At 65.7% G+C, this 27,242-nt stretch overlaps 5 protein-coding genes across 5 annotated transcripts in view; 3 read left to right on the forward strand and 2 right to left on the reverse strand.

Annotated features, from left to right (window-relative positions):
* Positions 1 to 2,536, forward strand: EMIHUDRAFT_220325 (hypothetical protein; the record flags this gene model as incomplete). Its single annotated transcript, XM_005757564.1, has 8 exons — positions 1 to 445; positions 596 to 763; positions 932 to 1,221; positions 1,268 to 1,368; positions 1,462 to 1,634; positions 1,793 to 1,943; positions 2,409 to 2,438; positions 2,509 to 2,536. The coding sequence occupies 8 exons, from the start codon at positions 1 to 3 to the stop codon at positions 2,534 to 2,536; spliced, it is 1,386 nt and encodes a 461-aa protein (XP_005757621.1).
* Positions 2,537 to 4,559: 2,023 nt separating this feature from the next.
* EMIHUDRAFT_466086 (hypothetical protein) lies at positions 4,560 to 12,844 on the reverse strand (the record flags this gene model as incomplete). The annotated part of the gene is made up of 14 exons (XM_005757565.1): positions 4,560 to 5,191; positions 5,236 to 5,412; positions 5,620 to 5,676; positions 5,993 to 6,104; positions 6,255 to 6,670; positions 7,077 to 7,115; positions 7,188 to 7,211; positions 7,404 to 7,627; positions 8,287 to 8,381; positions 8,579 to 8,634; positions 10,339 to 10,500; positions 10,685 to 11,248; positions 11,548 to 11,621; positions 12,181 to 12,844. 14 exons carry the CDS (start codon positions 12,842 to 12,844, stop codon positions 4,634 to 4,636), a joined length of 3,222 nt encoding a protein of 1,073 aa, XP_005757622.1. The 3' UTR covers positions 4,560 to 4,633.
* A 1,196-nt stretch (positions 12,845 to 14,040) lies between these two features.
* EMIHUDRAFT_68969 (hypothetical protein) lies at positions 14,041 to 14,550 on the reverse strand (the record flags this gene model as incomplete). The annotated part of the gene is made up of 1 exon (XM_005757566.1): positions 14,041 to 14,550. One exon carries the CDS (start codon positions 14,548 to 14,550, stop codon positions 14,041 to 14,043), a length of 510 nt encoding a protein of 169 aa, XP_005757623.1.
* A 3,103-nt stretch (positions 14,551 to 17,653) lies between these two features.
* EMIHUDRAFT_220331 (hypothetical protein) lies at positions 17,654 to 21,228 on the forward strand (the record flags this gene model as incomplete). The annotated part of the gene is made up of 4 exons (XM_005757567.1): positions 17,654 to 18,474; positions 18,619 to 18,854; positions 20,592 to 21,019; positions 21,064 to 21,228. 4 exons carry the CDS (start codon positions 17,654 to 17,656, stop codon positions 21,226 to 21,228), a joined length of 1,650 nt encoding a protein of 549 aa, XP_005757624.1.
* A 1,880-nt stretch (positions 21,229 to 23,108) lies between these two features.
* EIF2 (translation initiation factor IF-2) overlaps positions 23,109 to 27,242 on the forward strand; it is a 5,037-nt gene continuing 903 nt past the window's right edge. Inside the window, exons 1-10 of the mRNA XM_005757568.1 lie at positions 23,109 to 23,224; positions 23,516 to 23,888; positions 24,046 to 24,086; positions 24,263 to 24,337; positions 24,419 to 24,532; positions 24,899 to 25,105; positions 25,742 to 25,903; positions 26,036 to 26,197; positions 26,540 to 26,728; positions 26,839 to 26,916. Coding sequence (XP_005757625.1) covers positions 23,144 to 23,224; positions 23,516 to 23,888; positions 24,046 to 24,086; positions 24,263 to 24,337; positions 24,419 to 24,532; positions 24,899 to 25,105; positions 25,742 to 25,903; positions 26,036 to 26,197; positions 26,540 to 26,728; positions 26,839 to 26,916 — 1,482 coding nt within the window. The 5' untranslated portion in view covers positions 23,109 to 23,143. The remainder of the gene's footprint in view (positions 23,225 to 23,515; positions 23,889 to 24,045; positions 24,087 to 24,262; positions 24,338 to 24,418; positions 24,533 to 24,898; positions 25,106 to 25,741; positions 25,904 to 26,035; positions 26,198 to 26,539; positions 26,729 to 26,838; positions 26,917 to 27,242) is intronic.

A 27,242-nucleotide genomic window follows, 5' to 3' on the forward strand; every position in this document is an offset into this window, starting at 1 on the left:
ATGCTCCTCGCCGCCTCTCTCTTCGCCACCACGCACGTCGTCCTCCAGTCCCCCACGCCAAGGACTGACAACGACTACCTCTACACCTTCGACGGAAGCTGCGATGGAGCGCAGTGCGACAGCTTTTGCGGCGACGCCGTTGGCACCGGCCCAGTCACGACACTCACGCCCGGTCCACTCACGGTCCGGTGGGGAGTGGCGCAGAGCCACCCGCCCTACAAGTTTCGGATCTCGCTAAATCGCGTTCCTCTCACTGACGACAACTTTGATGACCCCGCCAACCTCCTCGGCGTGCACATTGGAACACAGGAGTATGCCTACGACACCTCGCACGAGGTCATCATCCCCGAGACGCCTGCCTGCGAACACCAGCCGTGCACGCTCCAGCTCTACGATCTCTACTACTTTGTGTCGTGCGCTAATGTCCGCATCATCACCCCCAGCAGTGCCAGCGTGGCACCGCCGCCGTCGCGCCTGCCACCGCCGCCGCCGCACAATGTGCCTCGGTGCTCCTCTGATCGGCCGGGCTCGGCCTCCCACCGCACTCTTGCGATTCCGGTCGACGCCATGGCGGCCACGACCGATGCAGACGCAGCCGTGTGGACGGAGCGGCTCTGCTGCGTCTTTACCTGGGTGGAGCTGGCTGCTGTTTCGGCTAGCCACATGACCAACTACGATTCCTCCACCATCGCCTACTCTGGAACGTTCCAACAGATAGCAGCCGCTGCCTACCGTGACATCTGCAACATGCCGATGGGAGAGAGTGATTGCGCGGGCTGCCCAGCCCTGCCGCCGTCGCCGCCGTCGCCACCGCCGCCGTCGCCACCGTTGCCGTCGCCACCCTCCCCGTCGCCGTCGCCATCGGCGCTCTCGCCACCGCCGTCACAAGACACAGCCATCCTGGGCGCCGCGTCGCTCATTGCCGGGTCAGGGGCGGCGAGCGCCTCGGCTCGGCTTGTCGTCGGGGAGGAGAGCAGCCGGTATTGGAGCGGCGTGCGCTCCTCGCCCGACAGCCGCCTGGAGGTCGCGGTGGGCACTTCCCTCGAATTCCGCTATAACTACGCGCACGACCTGTGGCTGCTCCCCGGTGAGAAGGCGTACCGCGAGTGCGACTTTTCGGCCGCCACACAGCTGGCCGGCCTCGGGCAGGGAGGGGGCCAAGGCACCTGGCCTAACCTCTACGAGGCGCCTCTCTGCTTGTGGTGCAAGCCGTTGGGGGACGTCGCCAGCCTCGCTCACCCCTACCTACGCCCCTGCCCTCTCTCAGGCGGTGGTGGACCGGCCCGGCGTACTGCTGCTTGCTTGCTCTGTGGGGATCTCTCGCAGCCACTGCGGCCAAGGTCAGCGGATTCGCGTCGTCGTCGTCCCGTCACCACCAGCATCCGCACCGCCGCCGCCGCCGCCGCCGCCGCCGCCGCCCATGCCTCCGCCGCCGCCGCTGCTTCCACCATACGCGGCGAGGAAGAACGCAGACGGGTACGTGACGATCGGGCCCGCGGAGCTCAAGGCTAAGCTCGACGCCGGCGCATTCGGCGCGGTCGTCGACGTGCGCCGCAGGGAGGAGTGGGACGCGGGGCACATCGCGGGCGCGACGTTGCTGGCCAGTTTCAACACCGCCGGCTTCTCCGCGGCAGGTAACTCCTCTCCTCTGCCCAGACCTTGGCCGTGTCGTTGTTTCGTACCAATGTCTGGATGCTGCCTCCCCCACTACTTGCAGCCCACTCGTCACCTCCAGCGAGCTCGCTACCTCCTCACTGCCAGGCCTCTCAGCCCCCTTCCGCACGCCTCGCAGGCGCGGAGCAGCTTGAAGGCTGCAAGCGGTGCGCGGTGGCGGTCTATTGCAACTCGGGCAGGCGGTCCAAGGAAGCCGCCGGAGTACTGGTCAGCGCCGGCTTCACCGAGGTGTACGACGGCCTCGGGATCGTGCAGTGGCTGGAAGATGGGTATCCGCTCGTCAATACGCCTTCGGCCGTGCCGCCGTGCAGCACGGGCCACGCGTCGTGCAAGGCAGGCCCTCCCAGCCCGCCGTCGCCGGCACCACCTCGGCCGCCCTCCGCCCCACCCTCGCCTTGGTCATTGGCGGCCGCCCGACGGAGCGGCGGTGGGGGGACGCCGACGGGTGTGGCAGCCGGGGCGGCGGTGGGCGGCGTGTCCGCAGTGGCAATCGCGGCGGCGGCCATAGCGCTGCGGCGGCGCAAGCAGCGTCAGACGGGCGGCGAGAACGGCGAGAAGGCCCAGGCGCAGTGCGTGGCGGATCAAGCGTGCGAGGACGTGCTCAAGACCGGGGCATACGCACAGGGGGTGTAGAGTCGATCGGACGACACTCTTTGTTGTCTCCCGAGAGGAGACAGCAAGAGCGCCTTTCCATCCTGCATGCCGCAGCCACTTCTTATCACCACACCTCGCAGGAGTGGCTTGGGCGGCTCCAGCGGAGAGCGGTGTACTTTTGTCCGTGCGCCAGCCCGTGCAGTGAATTCTTATCCAGTGTGTCGTTAAATTAGAAGTTAGAGGCTGCGTTGTTCGCATGTTTGCATAAAAAACGCCCCGCCGCGCGCTGCGCGCGCCGGCTCTGTCTCATTCACGTGCCACAACATGTGTCACACACGGCAGTGCCCGCCGATCCATGGGCCACAGGAGAGCGACACACAAGGAGAAGCAATGTCCCCCGTGCTGCCATTCTAGAACTTACGCCGGGCAGAAGGTGACTACAGGCGCGTACCGGACAGGGTTGAAGGCCTGCGGGTCGCAGGTGCCCTCGGAAGGGATGTGGTCGCAGCAATGCTCATTGCAGCCCGGGCACGTGATGGGGTTGTAAGGGTGATCGCCCTTGGTCCCGCAGTCTTGGCCGTAGTTGCAAGGGAACACGCCCGAGTTTGCGCCACCGCACGTCTCGGCCGACGAGATCTCAGCATCGATGCCATTGTCCGCCACGATCTTCACAGGTTTGTTGAAGCCGCTAATGGCGGACAGGTCCCAGTACATTAATTCGTCTCCAGCCTTCCATGTGCCCTCGAAAAGTGTGTAGCCAGTAGCGCTCCGCGTTGGTGTCCAGTCCGAGCCTGACTGTTCTTCACCTTACTACATACATACATACAATGTAGCTCTGTGTGTTGCGATGCTTCCTGGCGAGGGAGTGTTGGGCTTCCGGCCCCCACTCGGCTCTTGAGGCATTTATCGGCATCTTAATATGCCGTACAGTAGGGACACACAGCAAGGAGTATGTGCTCCGTCCGTGGTACAGTCTCTTATTGTTGCTCAGGATTAGCTCACGCACCAGGACAGCCTCCGGCTCGCTATTTTGGCTTGCCGATATGCACATCCTAAAGCTCCACGTGCTAGCTCCTCCGTCGTCACGTCTATATTTTCGCAGTATCGCAAATGCCGTCCGCGCTTGCTGGGGTGTTATTGCGTCCGGATTCGCCTTCGTCCCCGCCCTGTATCCCAGCGCCTTGCGATGGCTCCTGTATGAGTCCCCATATGACCATGTGATTTCTTGGCACTTGGAGCACTTGGATGGAGTGCAGTCATTAGGACTAGCAATACGGGTGGTGTGAACATGACCAGTTTTGATGTCTTTTTGTCCGTGTTGCTCCCAGCGCCCTCGCCCGCGCTCCCTGAGGCCATGGCTGGTGCTACTAGTATGGGGGGCTACCTGGCTACCGCGAGAGCGACCCAGCTCGTCGACATCGTCCGATGATGGTGCCTCAAAGTCAGCCTCGCTCCGGAGGCTATCCCTATCGCCGCGTCGAGCCGGCGGTGGCCGTGACATGTGGTTCCACCACCCCTCGCAGGCTTTGCCTCTGACCGCCACCGTTCCCAGGCTGCCTAATGGGATGGAAAGGAAGGCTGGGCGAGCGTATAGAAGCGTGCTCGACCTTGTCGTGGCAGCCTGCACGGCAGCGCTGGCAGGCGCGATGAGCGTCGTGCCACCTGACCCGAGACGGGTCGCAGGCGTCGTAACGAGCGCGTCGAGACCGTGTCCTGATGCGCTCTGCACGGGTGAGTCACGTCGGCGTCAAAGGAGCGACGTGTGACCTGTCAGAGCTTGATCTCCGATCTCAGCGACGTCGAGTCGCCTTCGGTGGCGACAGCTAGGATGCATCTCCTCCGTCATTTTTCGCGCGATGGCCCTGAGAAGCTGGCGATGCACGCAGGCGGACCTTGTGTGTGCACGGAACGCTTAAAAGTGCGTGCTCTATGTCATTTTTTTTGAGTAGATAGTGCCGAGCTGGCCGTGACACCGACGTCACCGTTTTTGGTAGTTTTTGGCGTCTTTTGCACCCCAGACTTTTTGCAACAAGTCTTTAGCCTCACTCTTGGCCTTCCTTGACTCCTTTCTCTGCAAACAGGATCATCACCTGCGCAGCCGCCTTGCCTAGTTGTACCTCCTCGTAGCGAACGAAGTGCGTCGCCCGCGTGCCTTGCTTCGGCTCGTTGTCGTTCGATGCTGCTGGCCAGTCCAGAGGTTGTGCCTCCACCTTCCCCGACGCGCGCCGCGACGCTGTCAAAGAGTCGTCATCGTGACTCAGAGGAGACAGACGGACACACTGCTCACTGGTGGTTAGAAAGATATAAATTGGCCGAGGCAACACAAGATTCCGCACCCAAGAATCGAACTGAAACAGAGCACATCCTACATTTCAAGCAGCCGGTTGGCAAGTGAGATGAGCCAATCCTCCCTCTGCTCCGTGCGCGCCTCCTGCCTGCTGAGGGCCGCATCCACGTCGGCGTCGCTCGAGAGCACCCCGATGGGCAAGCCCGTGCTGAGCGAGCGGACCGACTGCAAAAACGACATCGACGGCTTCTCGGGAGGCGACCGCGCACAGGACGGCGCGGGCTGCGCAGCGCCGCCCGCGCCAGCGACCGGCGCGGAGGGCGGCGGAGACGCCGCCGCCACCCGCGGCGGCGGCTGTGGCGGCGGCGGCGGCGGCGGCAACGGCTGTTGGCGCAACGTCTCCTTGGCGCGTAGCCAAACGTCCCAGAGACTGAGGCCGTCGGAGATGTGCGTCGACCACTCCCAGTCGGCAGCGCCAAACGCGACGGCCGCGCGCTGCAGCTGCCTACGTTCAAGGGAGTGTGACTCGCGAGAGAGTGTAGTCGGTTCCAATCCACTCGCCGCGCGCTGCAGCTGCCCGATCTCGCGCTCCCTCTCCTCGAGCTCCTCGCGCACTGCCGCGTTCAGCTGCGTCACCTACAGGAAGGCTCCAGGAAAGGTCTAGGAAAGGTCTTGGACACCGCCGCGTTCAGCTGCGTCACCGCGTGCAACCGCTCCGTCAGCGCGGCCTCCTCGCCGCCCGCGCCGCTCCAAAGGGCCGACGACGGCGCACGCAGCAGCGCGGGCAGCACGCTCGCCCTCTCGCCGCGAAGCTTGGCCGCCGCCTGAGCCACGCGCCTCCGGCCCTGCAGATGCGCCTGCCGGGCAGGTAGGCGGCGTGGGTTCGGGTACCGTGGGGTAGGGGAGGGTAAGGTTCGGGTACCGTGGGGTAGGGGAGGGTGGGTTCGGGTACCGTGGGGTAGGGGAGGGTGGGTTCGGGTACCGTGGGGTAGGGGAGGGTAAGGTTCGGGTACCGTGGGGTAGGGGAGGGTGGGTTCGGGTACCGTGGGGTAGGGGAGAGGCACCTGTCGCTCCTCGTCCTCGCACAGCGCGAGCTCGCCCCCGAGGCACTGCAGCTGGGCCTGCGAGAGATGGGGAGATATGGGGAGATATGTCACCGCAGCTGATGCTCTCGGCTGCCTCTCGGCTGCCTCTCGGCTGCCTCTCGGCTACCTCTTGGCTATCTCTTGGCCACCTCTCGGCCATCTCTCGGGCATCTCTCGGCCATCTCTCAGCTACCTCTCTGCTACCTCGCGGCTAGTCTCGGACCTGCACCGCCCCGTGCACCTCGCGCAGCTGCTGCAGAAACTCGGGCGCCAGCGGCGGCGCGCTCGCCTCCATCGCCCTCCCCGCCCCCGAGCCGCGGCCTGCCGCCTCCTCCGCGCTGGAGGGACGCACGACGGGGATGACCGCCTCGAGGGCGGCGACCCACTGAGCCATGGACCCCGCCTCGCCCGTGGAAAAGGCGAGCTCGCCGCCGCTCGCGAGGCGCAGCGTCAGGCTGCGCGGCCTATGGTCGACGTTGACGTGTCGACGACGTCGCTCGACAAGAGTCACTTCTCCAGCCATCGGACAAGGAGTTTAAGAATGGCCACTGGTCGGCCGCACGCGAGGCAACTAATCACTCCGCGCTTCTTGTGCGGGGAGGAAGCTGAGGGACCTGGAGGGGCGGAAGGTCGCCCTCGAGCCGGCGAGCGGCGCGGCGAGCAGCGGCAGATCGAACTCGGGGCCCTGCAGCAGCAGCAGCGTGCCAGGGAGCAGCACGCCCCACCGGCCCGCCGCCACGCCCCCACCCACCCGCTGAGCCACCAGCTCGGCAGCGTGCAGCAAGGGCGACGGCATGCGAGGCGCAGGGCCGCCGCCGCCGCCGCCGCCGCCGCCGCCGCCGCCGCCGCCGCCGCCGCCGCCGCCGCCGCCGCATGGCAGCGCACGCAGCAGCTCTTCGCGCTCTGCTGGAGACGAGGCGTGCAGCGCCGTCGGCAGCCCGCCCCGGCTCGAGACCAGCGCAAAGCAGCAGCGCTCCCGGGGCGCGCCGCCGCCCTGCCCTGAGAGCGGTTCGCCGGCGCGGAAGTGCGCCTAGCGGTAGGACAAGGTAAGGAAAGGCGAGGTGAATTTCTCCACACGCACGAGGTGGTGGGGCAAGGGCCAGGCTAGTCCCTCGCGACTCCACGTCTAGACGACAGGAGGGGCACGGCATTCAAAGTGCGAGGCCCGGTGCGCGTGGGTGAGCGGTGTGTGTGGTGTGTGTGTGTGTGTGTGTGTGTGTGTGTGTGTGTGTGTGTGTGTGTGTGTGAGCGGTGTGTGTGTGTGTGTGTGTGTGTGTGTGTGTGTGTGTGTGTGTGTGTGTGTGTGTGTGTGTGTGTGTGTGTGTGTGAGCGGTGTGTGTGTGTGTGTGTGTGTGTGTGTGTGTGTGTGTGTGTGTGTGTGTGTGTGTGTGTGTGTGTGTGTGTGTGTGTGTGTGTGCCTCCCGGTAACCAACGACGGGCGCGAGCAGCTCGCGCTGCTCGAGACGCTGCTGCACCTGTTCACAGCTGCAGGTGTGAAGAGACGCTGTTCACAGCAGGACATGCGTCGCCTCGAGACGCTGCTGCACCTCGCCGCCTCTGAGGAGGAGCACCTGTTCACGGCTCGAGCTGTGAAGAGGACGCCCGCCCTCACCCATAGGCAGCCTAGCTGGATGGGAGGAGCTGGCCGAGCTGCTCTCCGCCTCTCTCGCCAACGAACGAAGGAAAGAGGAGGAGCTGGCCTGGCTGGTCTACCTCCTCTAGCTGACTGGCTCACTGGCGAACTGGCCGGGAGGAGAGCACACCTCCCCCTCCTCGTCGTCAACCACGAGCACACACGCCGCCGCCGCCGCCGCGGGCTCGCCCTGCCGGTAGACGGCGAAAAAGTGGCAGCGGCTGCGCAGCGCGGTCTCGAGCGGGGTCAGGCCGGAGTCGCGCCGCGCAGAGATTGCCTCGGAGGGCAGCGCCACCACCGTCTCGGCCAGCCGGCGCAGCTTGGACTCCTTCTCAAGGCACTGCTGCAGCAGGCCTGTCCACGGCCAGAGGTGTGAAGAGACGCCGTTCACGGCGACTCCGTCTCAAAGCACTGCCGCAGCAGGCCTGTCCACGGCCAGAGGTGTGAAGAGACGCCGTTCACGGCGACTCCGTCTCAAAGCACTGCCGCAGCAGGCCGCGCTGCGCCGCCCTCTCGCCCTCCAGCCGCCGCTCCTTCCGCCGCTGCGAGAGCGCGTCGCCTCCGCCTCCGCCTGCGCCTCCGCCTGCGCCTCCGCCTCCGCCTCCGCCGCCTCCGCCTCCGCCTCCTCCGCCTTCTCCAAGTGCAAAACCGAGAGGCAGCGGCGCCGCAGCGCCCGAGAGGTGGCCGCGAGCGACCAGAGCGAGAGCAGCGGCGAGCCGGAGCTGGCCCGCCTGTGACGGAGGAGTCAACGCCGGCGATGCCTCCACGATTTCTTTTTTTCGCCGCCTCGCCGGCGAGAGCTCATGAGTCAGCAGGCGAGGGCAGCAGCTGGTCGGAGCTGGACTAGCCGGGATCTGGCCGCGATCTGGCCGAGATCTGGCCGAGATCTGGCCGAGATCTGGCCGAGATCGAGATCTGGCCGAGATCTGGCCGAGATCTGGCCGGAGATTGAGCCGAGCTCTGGCCGAGCAGAGTAGCTGGCCGGAGCTGGCGCGCCTCCGTGGCCTCCTCACACGCGCAGATCTCGCCGAGCAGCAGCCTCTTCTCGACCTCAAACCGGTCGAGGCTCCGCAACATGCGGTCCTTCGACGCAGAGAGAGCTGCCAGCCTGTGCGAGGAGCACGCCGAGGTCAGGGCGGGAGGACGGTACCCGCGCACCCATCCCCTACCCCCCACGGTATCCGAACCCATCCCTATCCCCCACGGTACCCGAACCCATCCCCTACCCCCCACGGTACTCGAACCCACCCCCCTACCCCCCACGGCCCCGTGCAGTGGGGCATACACGGGCATCAACGGGCGCACTCGCCCATCCAGCCAGCCGCCACACATGGGCAGCCCCCACCACGTGGGCACATCCCCTGCCCAGACTAGGGGGGAGGGTTCGAGTCTCCATTCTCAGACAGGTCTCTCGGCCGTGCCCGGCGGGCACGCCTACCCCACAGTTCAGGCCAAGCCCCTTTTGCCGCGTGCAGTGGCGTCGGAGCACCGCGTCAAGACGGCCGAGCACGGCCGAGTACAGCGAAGTCCCGGACGTGCTCCTCTCGAGCCGCCAGTCGGGCTCTACAAGAGTGCGTCTCCTCCGCCTCTACTGTCGGCTAGCCCCGGTGTGTGCAGTCGGGCTCTACAAGAGTGCGTCTCCTCCGCCTCTACTGTCGGCTCGCCCCGGTGTGTGCAGTCGGGCTCTACAAGAATGCGTCTCCTCCGCTTCTACTGTCGGCTCGCCCCGGTGTGTGCAGTCGGGCTCTACAAGAATGCGTCTCCTCCGCTTCTACTGTCGGCTCGCCCCGGTGTGTGCAGTCGGGCTCTACAAGAGTGCGTCTCCTCCGCTTCTACTGTCGGCTCGCCCCGGTGTGTGCAGTCGGGCTCTACAAGAGTGCGTCTCCTCCGCTTCTACTGTCGGCTCGCCCCGGTGTGTGCAGTCGGGCTCTACAAGAGTGCGTCTCCTCCGCCTCTACTGTCGGCTAGCCCCGGTGTGTGCAGTCGGGCTCTACAAGAGTGCGTCTCCTCCGCTTCTACTGTCGGCTAGCCCCGGTGTGTGCAGTCGGGCTCTACAAGAGTGCGTCTCCTCCGCTTCTACTGTCGGCTCGCCCCGGTGTGTGCAGTCGGGCTCTACAAGAATGCGTCTCCTCCGCTTCTACTGTCGGCTCGCCCCGGTGTGTGCAGTCGGGCTCTACAAGAGTGCGTCTCCTCCGCTTCTACTGTCGGCTCGCCCCGGTGTGTGCAGTCGGGCTCTACAAGAGTGCGTCTCCTCCGCTTCTACTGTCGGCTCGCCCCGGTGTGTGCAGTCGGGCTCTACAAGAGTGCGTCTCCTCCGCTTCTACTGTCGGCTCGCCCCGGTGTGTGCAGTCGGGCTCTACAAGAATGCGTCTCCTCCGCTTCTACTGTCGGCTCGCCCCGGTGTGTGCAGTCGGGCTCTACAAGAATGCGTCTCCTCCGCTTCTACTGTCGGCTCGCCCCGGTGTGTGCAGTCGGGCTCTACAAGAGTGCGTCTCCTCCGCTTCTACTGTCGGCTCGCCCCGGTGTGTGCAGTCGGGCTCTACAAGAGTGCGTCTCCTCCGCTTCTACTGTCGGCTAGCCCCGGTGTGTGCAGTCGGGCTCTACAAGAGTGCGTCTCCTCCGCTTCTACTGTCGGCTCGCCCCGGTGTGTGCAGTCGGGCTCTACAAGAGTGCGTCTCCTCCGCTTCTACTGTCGGCTCGCCCCGGTGTGTGCAGTCGGGCTCTACAAGAATGCGTCTCCTCCGCTTCTACTGTCGGCTCGCCCCGGTGTGTGCAGTCGGGCTCTACAAGAGTGCGTCTCCTCCGCTTCTACTGTCGGCTCGCCCCGGTGTGTGCAGTCGGGCTCTACAAGAGTGCGTCTCCTCCGCTTCTACTGTCGGCTCGCCCCGGTGTGTGCAGTCGGGCTCTACAAGAGTGCGTCTCCTCCGCTTCTACTGTCGGCTCGCCCCGGTGTGTGCAGTCGGGCTCTACAAGAATGCGTCTCCTCCGCTTCTACTGTCGGCTCGCCCCGGTGTGTGCAGCTGCGGCGACGAGGCGTCGGACGAGCTGCCGCTGCAGCAGCTGACCGTCGACGACGCCTCGGAGCAGGCACGACTCGGCGCGAGGCGCGACAGCGCATCCACCGAAGGCGCCCCGCCGCTGCACACGGCGGCGATCGCGCTGCACCAAAGCCTCTTCATCTCCGGCGAGGCGGCCGCCAGCGTCACCGTGCCCGCCGTGTGCCGCACCTGTCATGGGTAGGAGGGGGGGGCCTACCCTCAATGAAGGCCTCCGCGCCTCCCCGCCGCGCACTAGTCGGCTCTCGGAGGTCGGGGAGGGGCAACCCTTGGGTGGGAGAGAGGGGGAGCGAGAGAGTGCGGGACGTCTTCGTCTTTTTTTTGCCATGCGCCGCGCCTCAAAGGCGAGGCCCACCCGCTGCTTTGGCTGCTCGACCACGCAGACCGGGCGCAGGACGCGGAGGGGCCGGCACTCCGCAGAGAAGAGCACCAGCTTGCGCGCCGCCAGCGCCGCCACCAGAGGATCGCCGCCATGGCTGCTGCAACCGAGCATCCCGAGGCGGAGAACAGCGATGTGCGGCACGGTGTGGCCTTTGAGGGCGGCCAGCAGCGCGTCCACCGCCTCCCTCCGCTCGGCGTCCGTCGGCATCCACAGCGCGACCGGCGGCCGGCCGCGCAGCACCAGGCAGAAGTGGTGCCGAGCGCGCCGGCGGCCGGCCGGAGAGTCGGCGTGGTGGCGGTGGTGGCCGACCACAAAGTCGAGGCGGACGTCACACAGCGCGGAGAGAGGGACGGTCCACTGCCGCGCTCCCTGCTCGAGCAGCGTCAGCCTCCACATCCCACCGCCGCCGCCGCCGCCGCCGCTGCCGCGGACGGATGATCCTTTGCTGCCTGGCTCTGGCTCGAGGTGGAGCACGCACGCCTCGTCCGAGGCGCTGTGGGCGCCAAAGAAGAGCGAGCCAGACGATAGGCCGGTCCGCTGCAGGTGGAGCTCGCGGTGTGAGGTGAAGGGCATGGCGGCTGGCTGGGGGCCCACAGACGGGCTACTTCTCTGGAAAAAAGAAATCGCAGCGCGCGGCGTGTGTGTGTGCAGGTGGGCGAGCTTCAGGCACGCTCATCTCGATCGTCAAGGCGTCGCTACGCGCGGTCTTCCGCGGGGGGAGCTTCGTCGACGGGTGCGGGACCGCGGCGCAGTCAGTGCCGTGGCGATGCCTCCGGCTGTTTGCGGCGGGCGGCTTGCTGCTCGCTGCATGGCGAAAAACTCGTCTCGTCGCACACCAAGAGCTTATGCCACGTGAGGCGCATGCGCCCAGGAGGGGAGGGGGCATGCGTAACGACACTGCTAGAGATGCCTTTCGGGGCCCAGAGACAAAACTTCTGTGATGCCATGCGTGACCTAGTAGTGTCCCCAGCTATGGGCGTGTCCACGTTGGAGCCAGGTGTGGTGTGGACGCGAGAATAGTTCCGCCGTTCATGGAGGCAACCGATGCGAGTCGACTGGTGTGTGTCGTCGTGGTTTGATTCCTTACTTACAGACGGGCTACTTCTCTGGAAAAAGAAATCGCGGCGAGTTTCGTTGGTCGGACTGTGTTTCGCCTTTGGCTTTCTATCTAGCTCCTCCGTTCATGGAGGCATTGAGTAGTAAGGAGCTCCCGATCCTGCTCCCTGGGAATGCTTTGCACAGTGTCTGTACGGTCAGAAGAGAGAGAGCATGGCTGGCTCTCTAAGATGGAATTCCATCTTATGCATATCCTCGCGGGGCAGTCCACGTCAGTTCATTGAGGTCCACGGTCGCGCGCGAGATCCTTCGCCCGATGCTTCGCCCGCCGTCCGCCGTCCGCCGTCCGCCCGCCGCGCCGTCCGCCGTCCGCCTCGCCCCCGCCGACCGCCGGGCGCGAGGCGCCGGCACACCCAGCCCCAGCAGCCCGGTGCCGCGCTCACTGGACGCCCTGGTGGTAATCATGCCGCGCAACCGCCTCTTCCATGCGGAGCGTGCAGCAGTGCAAAAGACGACGACGATGACGCCGGAGTAGAAGGGTGGCTCGCTCGCCGCCGAGAGCGTGCCCAGGTAGCAGAAGAAGGTTCCCGCCGCTAGAAGCAGCCCCCAGCTAAAGACGATCCGCAGGTGGCGCAGGCATCGCTCGAGGTACAGGACGGCTACGATCATGGTCTCGAGCGGCGGGTAAACCGTGGTAGATGTGCGTGTCCGACGTCCCCGCTCGACCTGCAGCCACGCGCGAAGCGACTCGACCGCATCTTTCGTCGCGCCATGGTCGTGTGCCATCGCCAGCGCCTCCTCGGCGGCGAGCAGGGCGTCGTAGGCCACCCAGCCCATGCACAGCATTGAGGCGGTCGAGCAACAGACGAAGAGCGATCGTAGGGCTAAATGCCAATCATCGAAGGAATCGATGGTGCTTACGCCGATCGACAGCTCCATTTCCACGCCAAGCACCAGCGAAGAGCAGGTCGCCCACGCTTCACTTCGTCGCACAGCCTCGATGAGGCGGCGCTCCTCGTTCGCGATTCGTGCGCCCATAGCGTGCGAGCGCTCGAGATTCTTCCCAGCCTCTTGCATTGTTCCTGCGGCTGAGCCCTCGGCCGCTGCAGCTGGAGAGACCCAGCCAGTGGATCTGGCCGCTGATTTTGCCACAGGCCATTCCCCCCTTGCATTCCTTCCATTCACAGCCTTGTTATTGAGAATTCACACGTGTGGACTCTGTGTGTGTGTGTGTGTACACTCACTCACGGAAACGCGGTGGCGGCGGGAGCTGCTGGAGATGCTCGAGAGCCTGCTGCGAGGGATGGTCGAGGCCTCCATCAGGCTCATGCGGGGATACATGAGCACGGGTAAGTAAGTGGCCCGAGCCCATCCTGCCTAAGAAGCTCTCACAGCCCCTCACAGAGTGGTCAGATGAATAGTGCCCAAGGGCGAGGATCCGCGGATCCGGAGGGGAGCACCAAATTAGGACCTATAGCTTAGATAGCAGTCGCGCTCCCAATACGTGCATCACTTTTGAGAGAGAGAGAGACTCTCTCACTTTTGTGACGGTGTTACAACTTTGATCAACCATATCTCGATAACTACCATGTCGCCCCTCATGAAAGTAGGCGCAATCGATCGGGCGCCGATTGGGAGCGCGACTGATAGGGTGTGGAGGGTGCGCCTCGCCACTATGACGGGCACACGCCCCGCACCGTCCGCTGTGTGCCCGTCTTTGTCCGGAGTGAAAAGTCCAACGCTCGTCGGTGGCGGCTTCCCCCGACTGCGCCGCGCTCGGCGAACCTCGACAGCGCCTTCGGTGGCATGCAGCTCTTTGCGACAGAGGCCTGCCTGCGGAGAGCAGCTCCTCTGCTGCTCACACGTTCTGCACACGGTTGGCACAGCCTACTGTGCGGCTGCGCCCCACAGCTGTCACAGGACGCAGCGATGGGCTCGCCCTCACTGGCCCTCAGTCACTTGTGCTGCGGCTTGTGTGAGAGCGACACTGCTCGGCGACTGCCGGCACACTGTGAGACCATGGGTGTGAGGTAAAACCACGCTACCAGCGCTTGGTCACATCGGCCCCGAGGTCAGATCCTTCTACTCTGTTGATGACAACACTTGTCTACTCGCTGGAGCCGAGCAGGAGGGCCCAGCGCACAACCCCTGGTCAACTCACCCTCCACATCCCGTATAGGAGGCCCAGCCTTGCCCTCGTGCTGCCGAGTGCGTATCCTATGCGCGAGAGCCGCGCCGAGACACGCTCACCGACGCGCCACCGCGCACCGGGGCTACTCAAAGACAAAGTCCGGGTGGCGCTGCACGATGCGCTCCTCGATCGTGCCGCTCATGTAGAGGTGGACAATGCGCACGTCGCGCGTCTGGCCGGGCCGGTAGATGCGGCTCTCGAGCTGCGTCTGCGCCGCCGGGTCGAGCTGCGGCTCGAGGACGTAGCACGTGCTCGCATTCGTCAACGTGAGGCCGGCGGCGAAGGTGCCGCTCTCGAGCAGCAGGCCGCAGCACTCGGGCTCGTCGCGGAAGCGCGAGAGCGCCGACTCGCCCTCGCGCGCGCGCACGAAGAAGCCAGGCGGGTAGGTGGCCGCCAGCGCGCCGGCGACGAGATCGAGCAGGTGGGCCGACGCGGAGAAGACGAGGAACTTGTCATCGCTGTTGTCGACGTCGGCCGGGCCCTCGATGAGCTCGAGGAGCTTGGCGATCTTGGGGCCGCGCGGGATCTGCGCTTGGGTGGACCAGTGGCCCGCGGCGGCGTCGAGGTGCGCGGCAAAGGAGAAGGGCGGCATGCCAGGGAAGTTGATGTAGTGCTCGTCCCACTCCTTGCCGCGGGTCACGGCGCCGGCGGCATTCGCGTGCTCGTAGCCGAGATGGAAGCGCGTCTCGCCGGCACGGCGCATGAGCGGCGTCAGCTCGGCAATGTCGGGCCGCGTGTTGGCGCCCTCCTCGTACAGCCGCCGGTTGCCCTCAAAATCGTCGGCCAGGTCGACCAACTGCGAGGCGAACCATGCCTCGGCGCACGTCTTCGAGTGGAAGCGCTGCGCGCCAAAGTGAACGGTGCCCGCCGCGCAGCGCCGCTTGGGCCAGTGGCAGCGCCACAGCCTCCGCTGGTCGAGGGGCGCGGTGCAGCCGTCGCACGCGCGCGTGCGCGGCACGTCCGCGTCGACGTGCTGCAAGCGCAGCTGGCAGGCCGCCTTGGCGCACGCCTTGCCGCAAAAGTGCCTCATGGGCGGCGCCACGTGCTCGGCGCGGCACATCGGGCAGCGCACGTTGAGCGGGTTCCGCGCGTGCAGCTGGGCGAGGCACGGCCGGCAGAATTGCGAGTGGCCGCACGGCAGCGCCGCGAGCTCCTCCGGCTCCTTGTCATACAAGCACAGGACGCACGCCGTGGCGTCGGCGAGCGTGCCGGGACGGAGGACGTCGGCCGCGGCGAGCGGCGGCTGCAGCGCCTTTGTCAGCTGGCGCACCTCCACCTGGCCATCGTTGCACCGGCGCCTCGTCGCATAGCGCGCGTGCTCCTCGACGTGTGCCTCGGAGCAGAAGGCGTCGCACACGCTCACCCGGAGCTCCGCGAGCGCCTCCGCGCCGGGGAGCGACGTGTCGAGCTGCCGCCATTCGGGCGACGGGTCGAGCGCCCACTCCGACGCCTCGAAGGCCGCCTCGCTGACGAGCTCGCGCAGGAGGCCCAGCTGCAGCCGGTTGCCGCAGCCGGCGTGGTCGCAGTGCACCTGCTGCAGAGCGGCGATCCCGGCGCACATCTTCTCGCTTAGGCACCGCTTGCAGTACGAGTGACAGCAGCCGCTGACGAGGACGCGCGCCGTCGGCGCCGACGCGCCCGGCGGCGCAAAGGGCATGGCGCATTTGCAGCAAGCGGTGCTACCGTTGATGACGGCCGCCTTCTCGGCCGGAGAGCCGAACCCATCCTCGATGAGGCCACCGAGCACGCAATCGATGGTGACGAGGCGCGTCGGGATGAGCGAGCCGGGCGAGAGCTTGTCCGCGCGGCTCGTCTGCAGCATGGGCAGCCGCGCGGCGACCTCGCCTGGCTCGACGTAGTTTGGGTGGCTCGAGGCGAGGACGAGCTCCTGCAAGCGGCCGGCGGGCCACTCGGCGAAGAGTTCGTGCGCCTCGCCGAGGCCGACGCGCAGCTCGAGGCGCGCGAGGTGCTCGAGCGCGCGCACAACCACCTCCGCGTGGGAGCGGCCGGTGGCGTGATCGCGCTCAAAGTCGAGGCGGACGAAGGCGTGTTCCTTCCGCAGCGGCGTGCCGTCGGCGGCGCGCACCGGCAGCACGCTCGCGCCGCTCTGCGCGAAGCGCTGGGCGAGCGAATGGCGCAGCATGACGTGGCCCAGCACCGCCTGCGCCTGGCGCCACGTCGCGCTGGCCCACCACTCGGACGTGGCGATGGCGCCAGCCAGCCCGAGCACGGCGAGCTGGCCGCCGAGCGCTTGCAGCCCGCGCGTGTCGAAGGGTGTGCCGCTCAGAACCCAGCGGTGAACGGCAGTGAGCGCGCGCAGCTGACGCGACGTGGCGGAGACCGTCGTGCGCAGGTGCTGCGCCGACTCGTCGACGACAACGCGCCACCAGACGACCCTGTGCAGCCGGCGGTCGGCCTTGAAGCGCTCAAACGTCGTAAGCACCACGTCCGAGGCGAAGAGGTCGCTCACGTCGCGCGCGTCCTTGTCGTGCACCGCGACGCGCAGCCGGTGCGCGTCGGCGAAGGCGCGGCCGTCGTCTCGATCGACGAGCTCGCGGCGCCACTGCTCGATGAGCGTCTTCTTGGCCACGACGAGCGTCGCGCGCGTGCGCGGCGCCGCCGCCGCCGCCGCGTCGAAGCCACGCGCGGCGACGTCCGCTGCGTCGTACGGGTGCGCGAGCACGAGCGCGCCGAGCACGACGGTCTTGCCGCAGCCCATGTCGAGAGCGAACAGCCCGCCGCTGGTGGCGCGCGGCGCGGCGCGCGCGCGCTCTCCGGTGAGCGCGCAATGCCAGAGCCCGTCGGCCTGCCGCTGCCACAGCGCGGCGTGCAGGTCGAGCGCCTCCTGGTCGAGCGCCCACCCGAGCGCCTGCCGCTGCGCAGCGTAGAGCGGCAGCCGCATCGTCGCCGGCTGCGGTGCGGCGGGGTAGCCGGTCGACTCGCACGCGCGCATCAGGCTGCGGATGGTGAACGCGCCGTCGCCGTCGGGCGCCGGCGACCGAATCAACGCCTCTTCGGCGGCCGGCTGCCGCAGCACGCGCAGCACGATCTCCTCCTCCTCCTGCACCTCCTCCTCCTCGACAGCATCCGCTTCCGCCTCCGGCCCAGCCTCGACGCCCTCGTCGTCGTCAGCATCCTCCTGCTCACCGCCGCCCGCATCCTCGCCCTCCTCATCCTCCTCGTCCGCCTTCTCCTCACCTCCGTCCGCTTCCTCGCCCTCCTCCTCCTCGACAGCCTCCTCCTCGTCCGCCTCCTCATCCGCCGCCGCCTCCTCGTCCTCCGCGCGCACCAGCCGGCGAATCTTGGTGCGCTGCGCGCGGCCCCACTGGTCAGCGTACACGTTCAGCGCCTGCAACAGGGCGCTGCGCTGCGCGGACGTCGCGTTCACGTGCTCGAGAAGCTTGTCGCGGCTGGAGCTCGCCGCGGCGGCCAGGTCGATGCCTTCGTGCTCGAGAAAGTTTCGGATGCGGCCGTGCAGCTCGTCCCGCCACGATGCAGCGATGCCGCTGGCCTCCAGGAGGCCGCTGATGGGGTCGGCGCGCGCGCGCTTTGCCATCGCTGATGGGGTCGGCACTCACTCGGGCGTCGGCGCTTCCGACGCGGCGGTCGTCGCGACCACTACCTAGGTACACGATCGCGCGGCCGCCAGGCACCGACCCCACCCTCCAACCTGGCAAAACCCGGCCACTTGTTACATGAGCAATTGCAAAAAGAGCGGTCGTGGATGGTGGAATCCGGTCAACAGGAAAGATCCGAACGTCTTCGAGTTCAAGATTATTGGTTCTTGGGGAAACGATGATACGGGCACGATCTCCGTAGAGATGTTCAACGACAACGCGCACCCCCTTCTGATTTCGATGAGAAGTCGGTACAGCTATAAACCGTGTGGCACGTTTAACGAGTACTCTTTCCCAGTCGGATATTCGGACTATGGTCCTATTCCGGTAGAAGACGGCGACAAGTATTGCCTCCCTATCAGCACCGTCTTGAGAGCGACTTTCGTGACTCACGGTAAACCTTCAACTTGCGACGACTCGCTGACAGCTGATCATGCGCACATCCGCGGACTCGGGGTGGTGCGTTCTGACTGCGATTATGATAAGGATACGGAAGTTGTAGGCTGCAAAGCCAAAGGTATAATCCAGCTACGAGGGCAGGAGGTCAAAGTCGAGGACGTGACGATTGTCGGTGCAGGGCCGGACAATCGCCACGTGATGCTGAATGCCCAGTGGGATTGCAGCGACGGGTCAACGGGTGCAGTGGTCAACAATGTGAAGGTGCTCGGAACATGGTACATGTCGACCGATGGAATCGCCGCTACGGGGGTCGACGGTTTGGTGACAAACAGCTTCGTGATGACCCACGACGATGCGTATAAGCCGATGGAGAAAGATCAGAAATTCTTCAACAACATCGTATGGCCTGGTACGAATGGTTGGGCCCTTATGTTCGGTTGGGAACAACCGGGGTTTTCGGGCGCAACTGTCACTGGCCTGGACGTGTGGCACTCACAAAGGTACTATGATGCGGATGATAATTACACATACAAGGCGTGTCTTCCTGATGATCACAATATAGTCCACCGTCCAATGTGCAAACAATACAAGAAGGTCGACGCGATCATGCACTACGGCGGTCTCATAGGTGCCTACTGGGGTAGGAGCGTCAAAGAAAAGGACGGGAAGACCGTTTCCCCTGCCTATATTGAGAATGTGTTTGTGGACAACGTCCGTATCCTTGGCAATGTCCGTCGAGTGTTTGAATTCATCCTGGCTCCCAGCGCTTTCTGCGAGCCCTGGGATCCTGACGCGGGATGGACCTATAACCTCGAGTGCCAGAATCAAGGAAAGTTCCGGAATTTCACTTTGGGCAAGGACTGGGGGATCAATATGTACGGTAGCAGTCAAGGGCAAAACTCTAGACACGGTACCATCAATTCCGCAGTGAAAAGCAGATTCCTGGCCTACCCGGGAAAGGTCGAGCCGGAAACCTCGCCTCCCGGAGTCTATCCAAATATCGATGGACTCCCGGGGGATACCTGGCCTCCACGTTTTTCTGACTTTAAGTTCAAGATTACCCTGGGACCTGACGAACAGCACCGTCAAGCAGTGAAATTCTCCAAGGACTGTCCAACAGGCAAATAAATAAATAAAACGGACACCTCTACTAGGAGATGGGTAAAAAGGAACAGGTCCCCGCCCTTGCGATCTTTGTGCAGGGTTCTTTGTGGGTGTGGTCGGCGACTAGCCGGGGTCGTCCTCCCGATGGGGGACTAGCTGGCCTGTCTGCACGTTGCCTCCGTTATCCCTCCTCCTCCGCGGCTCCCTCAAGGCCGGGCGTGCAGCAGCCTCCAGTACTCCCGCTGCACTCCCCTCGGCGAGAGTCGGATCAGGTACCCATCTAGTTTGTCGCTGCCTATCGCCTTTCCTTTTTTGAATTTCCTGATTGCCGCCTCGCACGCCGACCACGTCAACACGTTATCCGCAAGCCGTCCTGTCCCCCCCACCCCTGGGGGCTGGGCCTCCGCCCTGGCTGGTTTTGTCATTGCTAGGAGCGCCTCGACCGCCGCCATGTCCGCCTCCCTCCGCGCGTTGATCTCCTTCCCTCTCCTCGCCGCGGCGTCGCGGACTTCGTCCCCTCGCACCACGTGTCTTTGCCAGACCTGCTCTCCCGTCGTCTGGCAGGTTACCCACTCGCCTCCCTCATACATCGCAACCAGCTCCCCCCCGCCCGCTCTTCTGCCCATCTCCTTGTTCAGAATCTCGAAGACTCTCCTAGCGTTGTTGCCGCTATTCTCTGTCGCAACCTCCTGCATCACCTCTGTGAGTTTCTCCCCCCCCGTCCGCGGGCACAGGAGGAACTCCTGTTCAGCGTCGCGTCGTTCGCGCTCACAGACCGCCAACGCCCTCGCGCGCCTTCCTCTATTCGCCAGCTGTGGCTGAGCCTCGAGGGCCTTCCAGAGCTGCGCTAGGTTTGGCTCCCTCCAAAAGCCCTTCCCCTCCCATACCCTCCTATATCCGTCGCTCATCGTGCCGCTCCATTTCTTGACCTCGTGCCGTATCCTGAACCACTTCGCCACTTTCCATCGCAGCCTCTCTCTCTTGGACTTAGGTGGCGGCCCTCGGCCACCCGCCCCCTCGCTTGCCTCCCCGCCTCCCGCGGGCCGCTCCTCTCCGCCCGCTTCGTCATCGCCCTTTGCCCTCCTGGTCGCGACCACCGCCCTAGCGTGTCGCGTGAGCACCCTCGTCAGCCTCTCGAGCCGGTCTGAGGCACTCAGCTCCTTCTCCGCATCGGCCTGCACCTCGTCATCGAACACCTCCTGTACCGTCTTTGTGAATCTCTCCTCCACCTCCCGATCCATGAATGTGCTCACCCCCCGCTCCCGAAACTCGCGAGGCCCTCCCACACCACCTACTCCTCCAAAGAATTCCACCGCCACCGCCCTGTGGTCGTCACCGCACACCCCCGGCATTGTGCTCGTGCGCCCCATACATGACGCGAGCCCAGATGTGACCACCCAGTTGTCAATCTGCGTCCCTGCTCGGTAGGTGGCTTCGTCCGCCATGGTCAGCAGCTCTCGGCCTCCATCCCCCAGCATCTGCTCGCGCACTTGAGGCTGCGAGCCGACAATAGGCTGCCCATTCTTCATTGCTGCGTCAAAGGTGGCGCAGGCGCTAGCCGACAAGGGAGCCGTACGCGAGTGTGTAATCACGAGGGCGGGGAGCGTGCATGTGCCGTGCTGGCCAGACGCCGACCGCGAGACGTACCGGAAGCTTGTTGCCGATGAGCCTCGCACGGCGTCATGGCAGGGCGGCTCGCCACGCGTCACCGTTGACGGCGACGCGCAGTCTGCGATGGGTGCATCCGAGTTTTTGCAGACGTACGGCCACCTCCTCGACGGTCCGCAGGAGCTAGGCCTGCCGCAGAGCGCGGCACGGTGGTGGGCGGAGGCGACGAGCTCGAGTATAAAGCCGCTGTTTGTCGCCGCATACGTCACTGGCGCCAAGGCCTTCTTCGAAGCCGACCCCGCCGGGCAGGAGGGAGCAGCACGCCCCCAAACGGTCTGCGGCTTGTGTGTGTGTACGGGCGGCGTTTCGCTGTGTAGGCGCTGCACGAGAAGCGGGGCCGGATCGTCTACGAGGACATCGGATCCGCAACGTTTGGCAACCACTCGCTCGACCGCTCAGCCGACGTCGCGCTCGACAAGTTCCTCTCAAAATCGTGCGAGGGGCTTGGCATGGGCTTGGATGGGGGGAAGGTGTCCGTTTGAGACAGATGATCTGTGCCACGCTGGCGCGGGCGGGCGCTCAGATGGTGTGATGATGACGCCCAGCTACGTCGCCGCACATGCACATGGACATGTGCACATGCACATACATGCACATGCACGTGTCATGCATGGCATGTGCATGTGCATGTATGTGTGTGGGGAGGGTCGTTCGCGCTTCAACTCGGCACCGTGCAGGGCTGTGGTCGTCTCGACTGCAGCGTGCGCGCCTGGGCGCAGCTGTGTGCTGTGGAGTGCTGTGTGGAGACTAATGCATCTTTCTTCCATGATTTCTCTTTTTCTTATAACACCAACAGGGCAGACGCGCCACTGAACAAAACGCCCGCGACACACCTCAGCCTACGTCGGGCAGCGCGGGCGCGGCAGCACCAAACCGCGCAGGTGGCGGCTGGGCGGGAGTTGGAGGCAGGATGAAGCCTGGGGCCCAGCCAGTCGCGTCAAGCAGTGCCTGTGCTTCTCGGATCCACTCAGGCACCATCCTCACCTGGCACGGCTCGCCACTCTCATCGACGGCGATGATCGACGCCCACTGCACGCGCTTCATGTTGATGCTGCGCGCTCGCTTGCTCACCACGAGTGTGTCCTCGCAAGACTCAAGGCAAGCCAGGGGTGGCCGCTTGCCCAGCACCGAAGGCGTTTCTGAGCGCTCGGCACGCATCATGATCCTCAAGGGATGCCGTCGTTTGGTCGCGGCAGAGTCCTCAAGGGACGCGTCGGGGCGGCACGTTTTCTTCTGATTTGCACGTCTCGCACATGAACAGGGCTCCAGAGATTTATAAAATGAACCCCAAATTACGTGTGAGTGTTAGAGTTGTTTGGTATTGCTATGATTTGCGCTCGCGATAAGAATTTAAACAAAAGAAAGAAAACAGACACCCAAGAGAGGGATGGGAGGAGAAAAACACGTTCGGATCGCTCCTCATCGCAATTCGCAAACCCTGTCAGCAGTTCACCTGCGGGGGCGGCACACCTGCTCAAAAAAGGAAGGGGGTTGGAGCCACGGGGCTCGCGTGCTCGCTCGGTGCGCCGCATCACTCTGCGCCACTTTTGAGGCGTTGGCGAGGGGCCGGTGAGGCGGCGCCCTCGCGGCGCTTTCCAGCATTTTTTTGGTGCCCCCAGATCGCAGCACATGACGCCGCTCGTCGCGCTCTGCTGCCTGCCCGCGCTCGGCTGGCACTCCAGCATAGCCCGCCCAGCCGTGCACAGCACGTCGGCCGTCTCGCGCCACTCTGGCCTCTTGCTGCAGAGCCTCGTGGAGCCCGGCTCGGCCGCAGACGCGAGCCCGACGCCGAGGCAGCCGCCGCGCGAGGGCAGAGGGCCTCCACGCCCGAGAGGGAGGGGGCGCGGCGGGCCGCGAGGCGCGTCGCCGGGCGGCCGCGGCCGCGGCGCGACGCTCGTCCTCACCAATCCCATGTACGCCAAGCGAATCAGGCCGCCGCCGCCGCCGCCTCGGGCGCCGCCGCCGGCGAGGCCTCCGCAGCAGCGCGATTCCCGCGGGCCCGCGAGGCCGGGCGGCGGGATGCAGAACGACGCGATCCCGGCCGCCGACGGGGGCCTCTCCGGCCCTCCGGCCGACGCGGACGCGGGCGACGGCGCGCCGGGCTCTGACCAGGGCCGGCGGCGCAAGGTGGGCGGAAAGGACCTGAAGAAGGGAGAGCTGGGGTCGGATCGGGCGCCGAAGAAGGGCGCGAAGGGGCGGGTGGGGAAGCGCGGGCTCCTCGATCGCGACGACGACGCGCCGCTCGCGACGGCACGCGCCGCCCGTCCCAAGAGGAAGGGCGGCGGCAGGCGCGGTGCGGCGGGGCAGCCGGCGGCGGTAGAGCCGACGGGACCGGTGCGCGTGCGGCTGGGCGAGAGCATCACGGTGAGCGAGCTGGCGGGGAAGCTGCAGGTGGGGATGGCGGAGGTGGTCAAGGTGCTCATGAAGCGCGGCGTCCTCGCCTCGGCGACTCAGTCCCTCGACGCAGACACCGCAGAGGAGCGAGACGCTTCCGAGACGCTTCCGAGACACGGCCGAGACACTTCAGTCCCGCCGCAGAGGCGCGAGACACTTCCGCGACACGGCCGAGACACTTCCGCGACACGGCCGAGACACTTCCGCGACACGGCCGAGACACTTCCGCGACACAGCCGAGACACTTCCGCGACGCGGCCGAGACACTTCCGCGACACGGCCGAGACACTTCCGCGACGCGGCCGAGACACTTCCGCGACACGGCCGAGACACTTGCGCGACACGGCCGAGACACTTCCGAGACGCCTCCCGCAGGCGGTCGCGCTGGCGTTTGGCGCAGACGTGTCGCGAGCGGGCGACGGCGCCGAGGAGGGCGAGGAGGGGGAGGCGGGCTCGTGGGGCGTGGTCGAGGAAGAGGACCCGCCCGAGTCGCTCGTCCGCCGTCCGCCCGTCGTCACTGTCATGGGGCACGTCGACCACGGAAAGACTTCGCTGCTCGACGCGCTGCGCACGACCGACGTCGCCGCGGGCGAGGCGGGGGGCATCACGCAGGCGATCGGCGCGTCGCGGGTGAGCGTCGAGGGCGGCGGCACGCTCACCTTCATTGACACGCCCGGCCACGCCGCCTTTGCGGAGATGCGCGCGCGCGGCGCCAACGTCACCGATATCGTCATCCTCGTCGTTGCGGGTATACGTCGCCCGAGATCGCAATCTCCCCAGGGTTCGGCTCCAGTGTGGGTAGGGGATGGGTGCCCAGCGACGCCGCGCGCCGCATCGTCAGACTCAGAGGAGCCTGGCTCCAGACCTTCTCCAGACCACTCTCAGCGACACTCTGGCCATGGCAGGCGACGACGGCGTCAAGGAGCAGACGGTGTCGTCGATCAAGGTACCCGCGCACCCATCCCCTACCCCCCACGGTATCCTAACCCATGCCCTACCCCCACGGTACCCGAACCCATCCCCCAACCCCCCACGGTACCCGAGCCCCCCACGGTACCCGAACCCATCCCCTACCCCTCATACCCGGACCCATCCCCTACCCCCGCGGTGCCGTCGGTCCAGGCGGCAAAGGCGGCGGGCGTGCCGATCGTCGTGGCGGTCAACAAGATGGACAAGCCGGCGGCGGACGCGTCGCAGGTCAAGACGCAGCTGCTGGAGCTAACCCTAACCCTAACCCTAACCCTAACCCTAACCCTAACCCTCTAACCCTAACCCTAGGTCAAGACGCAGCTGCTGGAGCACGAGGTTGTCCTCGAGGAGTTTGGCGGCGACGTGTTGTCCGCCGAGGTGTCTGCCGTCGCGCGCACCGGCCTGGACAAGCTGCTCGAGCAGGTGCCGCTGTAGTGGGGTATGGGTTCGGGTACCGTGGGGGTAGAGTGCACCGGCCTGGACAAGCCGCTCGAGCAGGTGCCGCTGTAGTGCGGTGTGGGTTCGGGTACCGTGGGGGTAGAGTGCACCGGCCTGGACAAGCTGCTCGAGCAGGTGCCGCTGTAGTGGGGTATGGGTTCGGGTACCGTGGGGGTAGAGTGCACCGGCCTGGACAAGCTGCTCGAGCCGGTGCGAGATACGGGGAGATAGGGGGAGATAGGGGGAGATAGGGGCAAGCTGCTCGAGCAGGCGGGACTCATACCCCACCCCCTCGGTACCCGAGCCCATCCCCTACCCCCACGGTACCCGAACCCATCTCCGCTCTCGCAGGTGCAGCTGCAGGCGGAGCTCCTTGACCTCAAAGCCAACCCGGACCGCGCCGCCGCCGGCGTGGTTGTCGAGGCGCGGCAGCAGCTCGGCCAGGGCGCCGTCGCAACCGCGCTCGTGCAGAAGGGCACGCTGCGGGTGGGCGACATCGTCGTGGCCGGCGCGCAGTGGGGCCGAGTGCGGAGGCTGCAGGACGAGCGCAACGAGGAGGTGAGTGAGTCGGGGCCGTCGACCGCCGTCGAGCTGGTCGGTCTCAACGGCCCGCGCGAGATGTAGCGAGAGGTAGCGAGATGTAGCGAGAGGTGGCGAGATGTAGCGAGATAGCGAGATGTAGCCGAGATGTAGCGAGATAGCGAGATGTCTTGGTCGGTCTCAACGGCCCGCGCGATTCGCGGCGGGGCTGGCTCGACACCGCGCGGGTTCGGGTATCGTGGGGGGGTAGGGGATGGGTCCGGGTATGGGGGGTAGGGGATGGGTTCGGGTACCGTGGGGGTAGGGGAGGGTTCGACTCCGCGCGAGACTCAGCACTCCGCTAACACCAGCTAGTGCCACGAGCTGGCTCGGTGTCGCCACCAAGCACGGGGCGGCCTGAGCCAGAATGGGAGCGGCAGACGCGGCGTGGGAAGGTGGTGAAGCGGCCTTCGTTAGTACGTGGCCCCACTTGCCGACGCGCCCTAACTCCTTCGTGCCCTATAAGCCGCGCCGTGCTGGCCTTGCGGCTGCAGGCCTCCCCGCGGCGGGCGACGCGTTCATCGTGACTGGCGAGGAGACAAAGGCAATCGTGACACGCTCCGCGAGCCACTCCTTCGTATGTGCCGGTCATGGCGAGTCGCCAAGGAGACATAGGCGCGCCAGATAGCCGAGGTGCGCCAGCAGCTGCAGCGCGACGCGCGGGCGTCGAAGCTCTTCGCGTCGCGCTCGACCGCCGACCGCGACGCGTTCCTGTCGGGCCCCTCCTCGGAGCTGCCCACCAAGACGCTCGACTTCGTGGTCAAGAGCGACGTGCAGGTCAGCCATACCCCCGCGTTACCCGAACCCATCCCCTACCCCACGGCACCCGAACCCAGGTCAGCCATACCCCCGCGTTACCCGAACCCATCCCCTACCCCCACGGTACCCGAACCCATCCCCTTCGTGCAGGGGTCTGCGGAGGCGCTTTGCTCGTCGCTCGAGTCGATTGAGGTGTCGGACGACCTGCTGCGCGTGCGGACGCGCGTGCTGCGCTCGGGCGCGGGCGCCATCACCGCGGAGGACGTCATGCTCGCGTCCGTCTCGAACGCGGTCGTGCTCGGCTTCAACTCGGTGGCGGCGCGGCCGACGCGGGAGGCCGGCGGAGCAGAGAGAAAGAAAGAAAGCCGCCGGGCCCAAGGGAGGGGGGGGGGGGGAGGAGGACGGCACGCCGCCACCACACAGGGATGTTAAGGAGAGGGGAGTGGTGGTGCTAGCCGTCGCCCACCCTTTGGCGTCTGCCTCTTCCTCTCTCTCCTCGCAGCCCCTCGCCGATTCTCGCTGCAACCTTCATGCCACCTCGCGGTCGTCCCACTCTCGTCGTTCTCTCCCTTGTCACTTCCTCCTCTGTCGCGTCGTTCTCTTCTGCCTCGTCCTGTGACGGCACCGCCGCCTGCCGCTCCCTCGCTCTCGCAGGCGGCGGAGCAGTGCAACGTCGAGATCAAGGAGTACTCGATCGTGTACGACCTGCTCGACGACGTGCGCGCGCTCATGTGCACCCACATCCGACCGCCGCCGAACAAGGCGCTCGGCTCGCTCACGGGCACGGCGGACGTGCTGCAAACCTTCAAGATTGGCGCCGTCGGGAAAGTGGCCGGCTGCAAGGTGCTGCTCACGCCTCTCCCTCCCTCGCTCTCTCTCTCTCTCCCCCTCTCTCCCTCTCTCCCTCTCCCTCTCTCTCTCTCTCTCTCTCTCTCTCTCTCTCTCTGTCTCAGGGTGTGCTGCCCGACCACACCGACGACGTGCCGCGCGCCAAGCGCCGCACGTACTGCAAGGACGACAAAGTGGCGGCGGTGGACCCCGCCGAGGCGATCTTCGCCACTGCCTTTTGAGAGAGGCAAGGTGGCGGCGGTATTGTACCATCATGTACCACAGTATATAGACGGAGGTACGCGGTCGGAGATCCCTTCTACTCTGTCTATCTACTGTCTTGTACGCATACAAAACCAAAGAAAGGAATACAGACTACCCCAGGTGAGTGATGGGAGGACGGCTCGCCGTCCCCCACTCAGGGATTTTTAAGGTAAGGAGCCAGCCCTGGTGTTTAGCCTTCGCCCCCCCTAAGCCTTAGCCCGTACCCTTTCAGGGGTCATGGCAAAATAAATCTTGACAAAATATT

This window comes from Emiliania huxleyi (genome assembly GCF_000372725.1).
Source record: "Emiliania huxleyi CCMP1516 unplaced genomic scaffold EMIHUscaffold_90, whole genome shotgun sequence".
NCBI classification, from domain to species: Eukaryota; Haptophyta; order Isochrysidales; family Noelaerhabdaceae; genus Emiliania; species Emiliania huxleyi.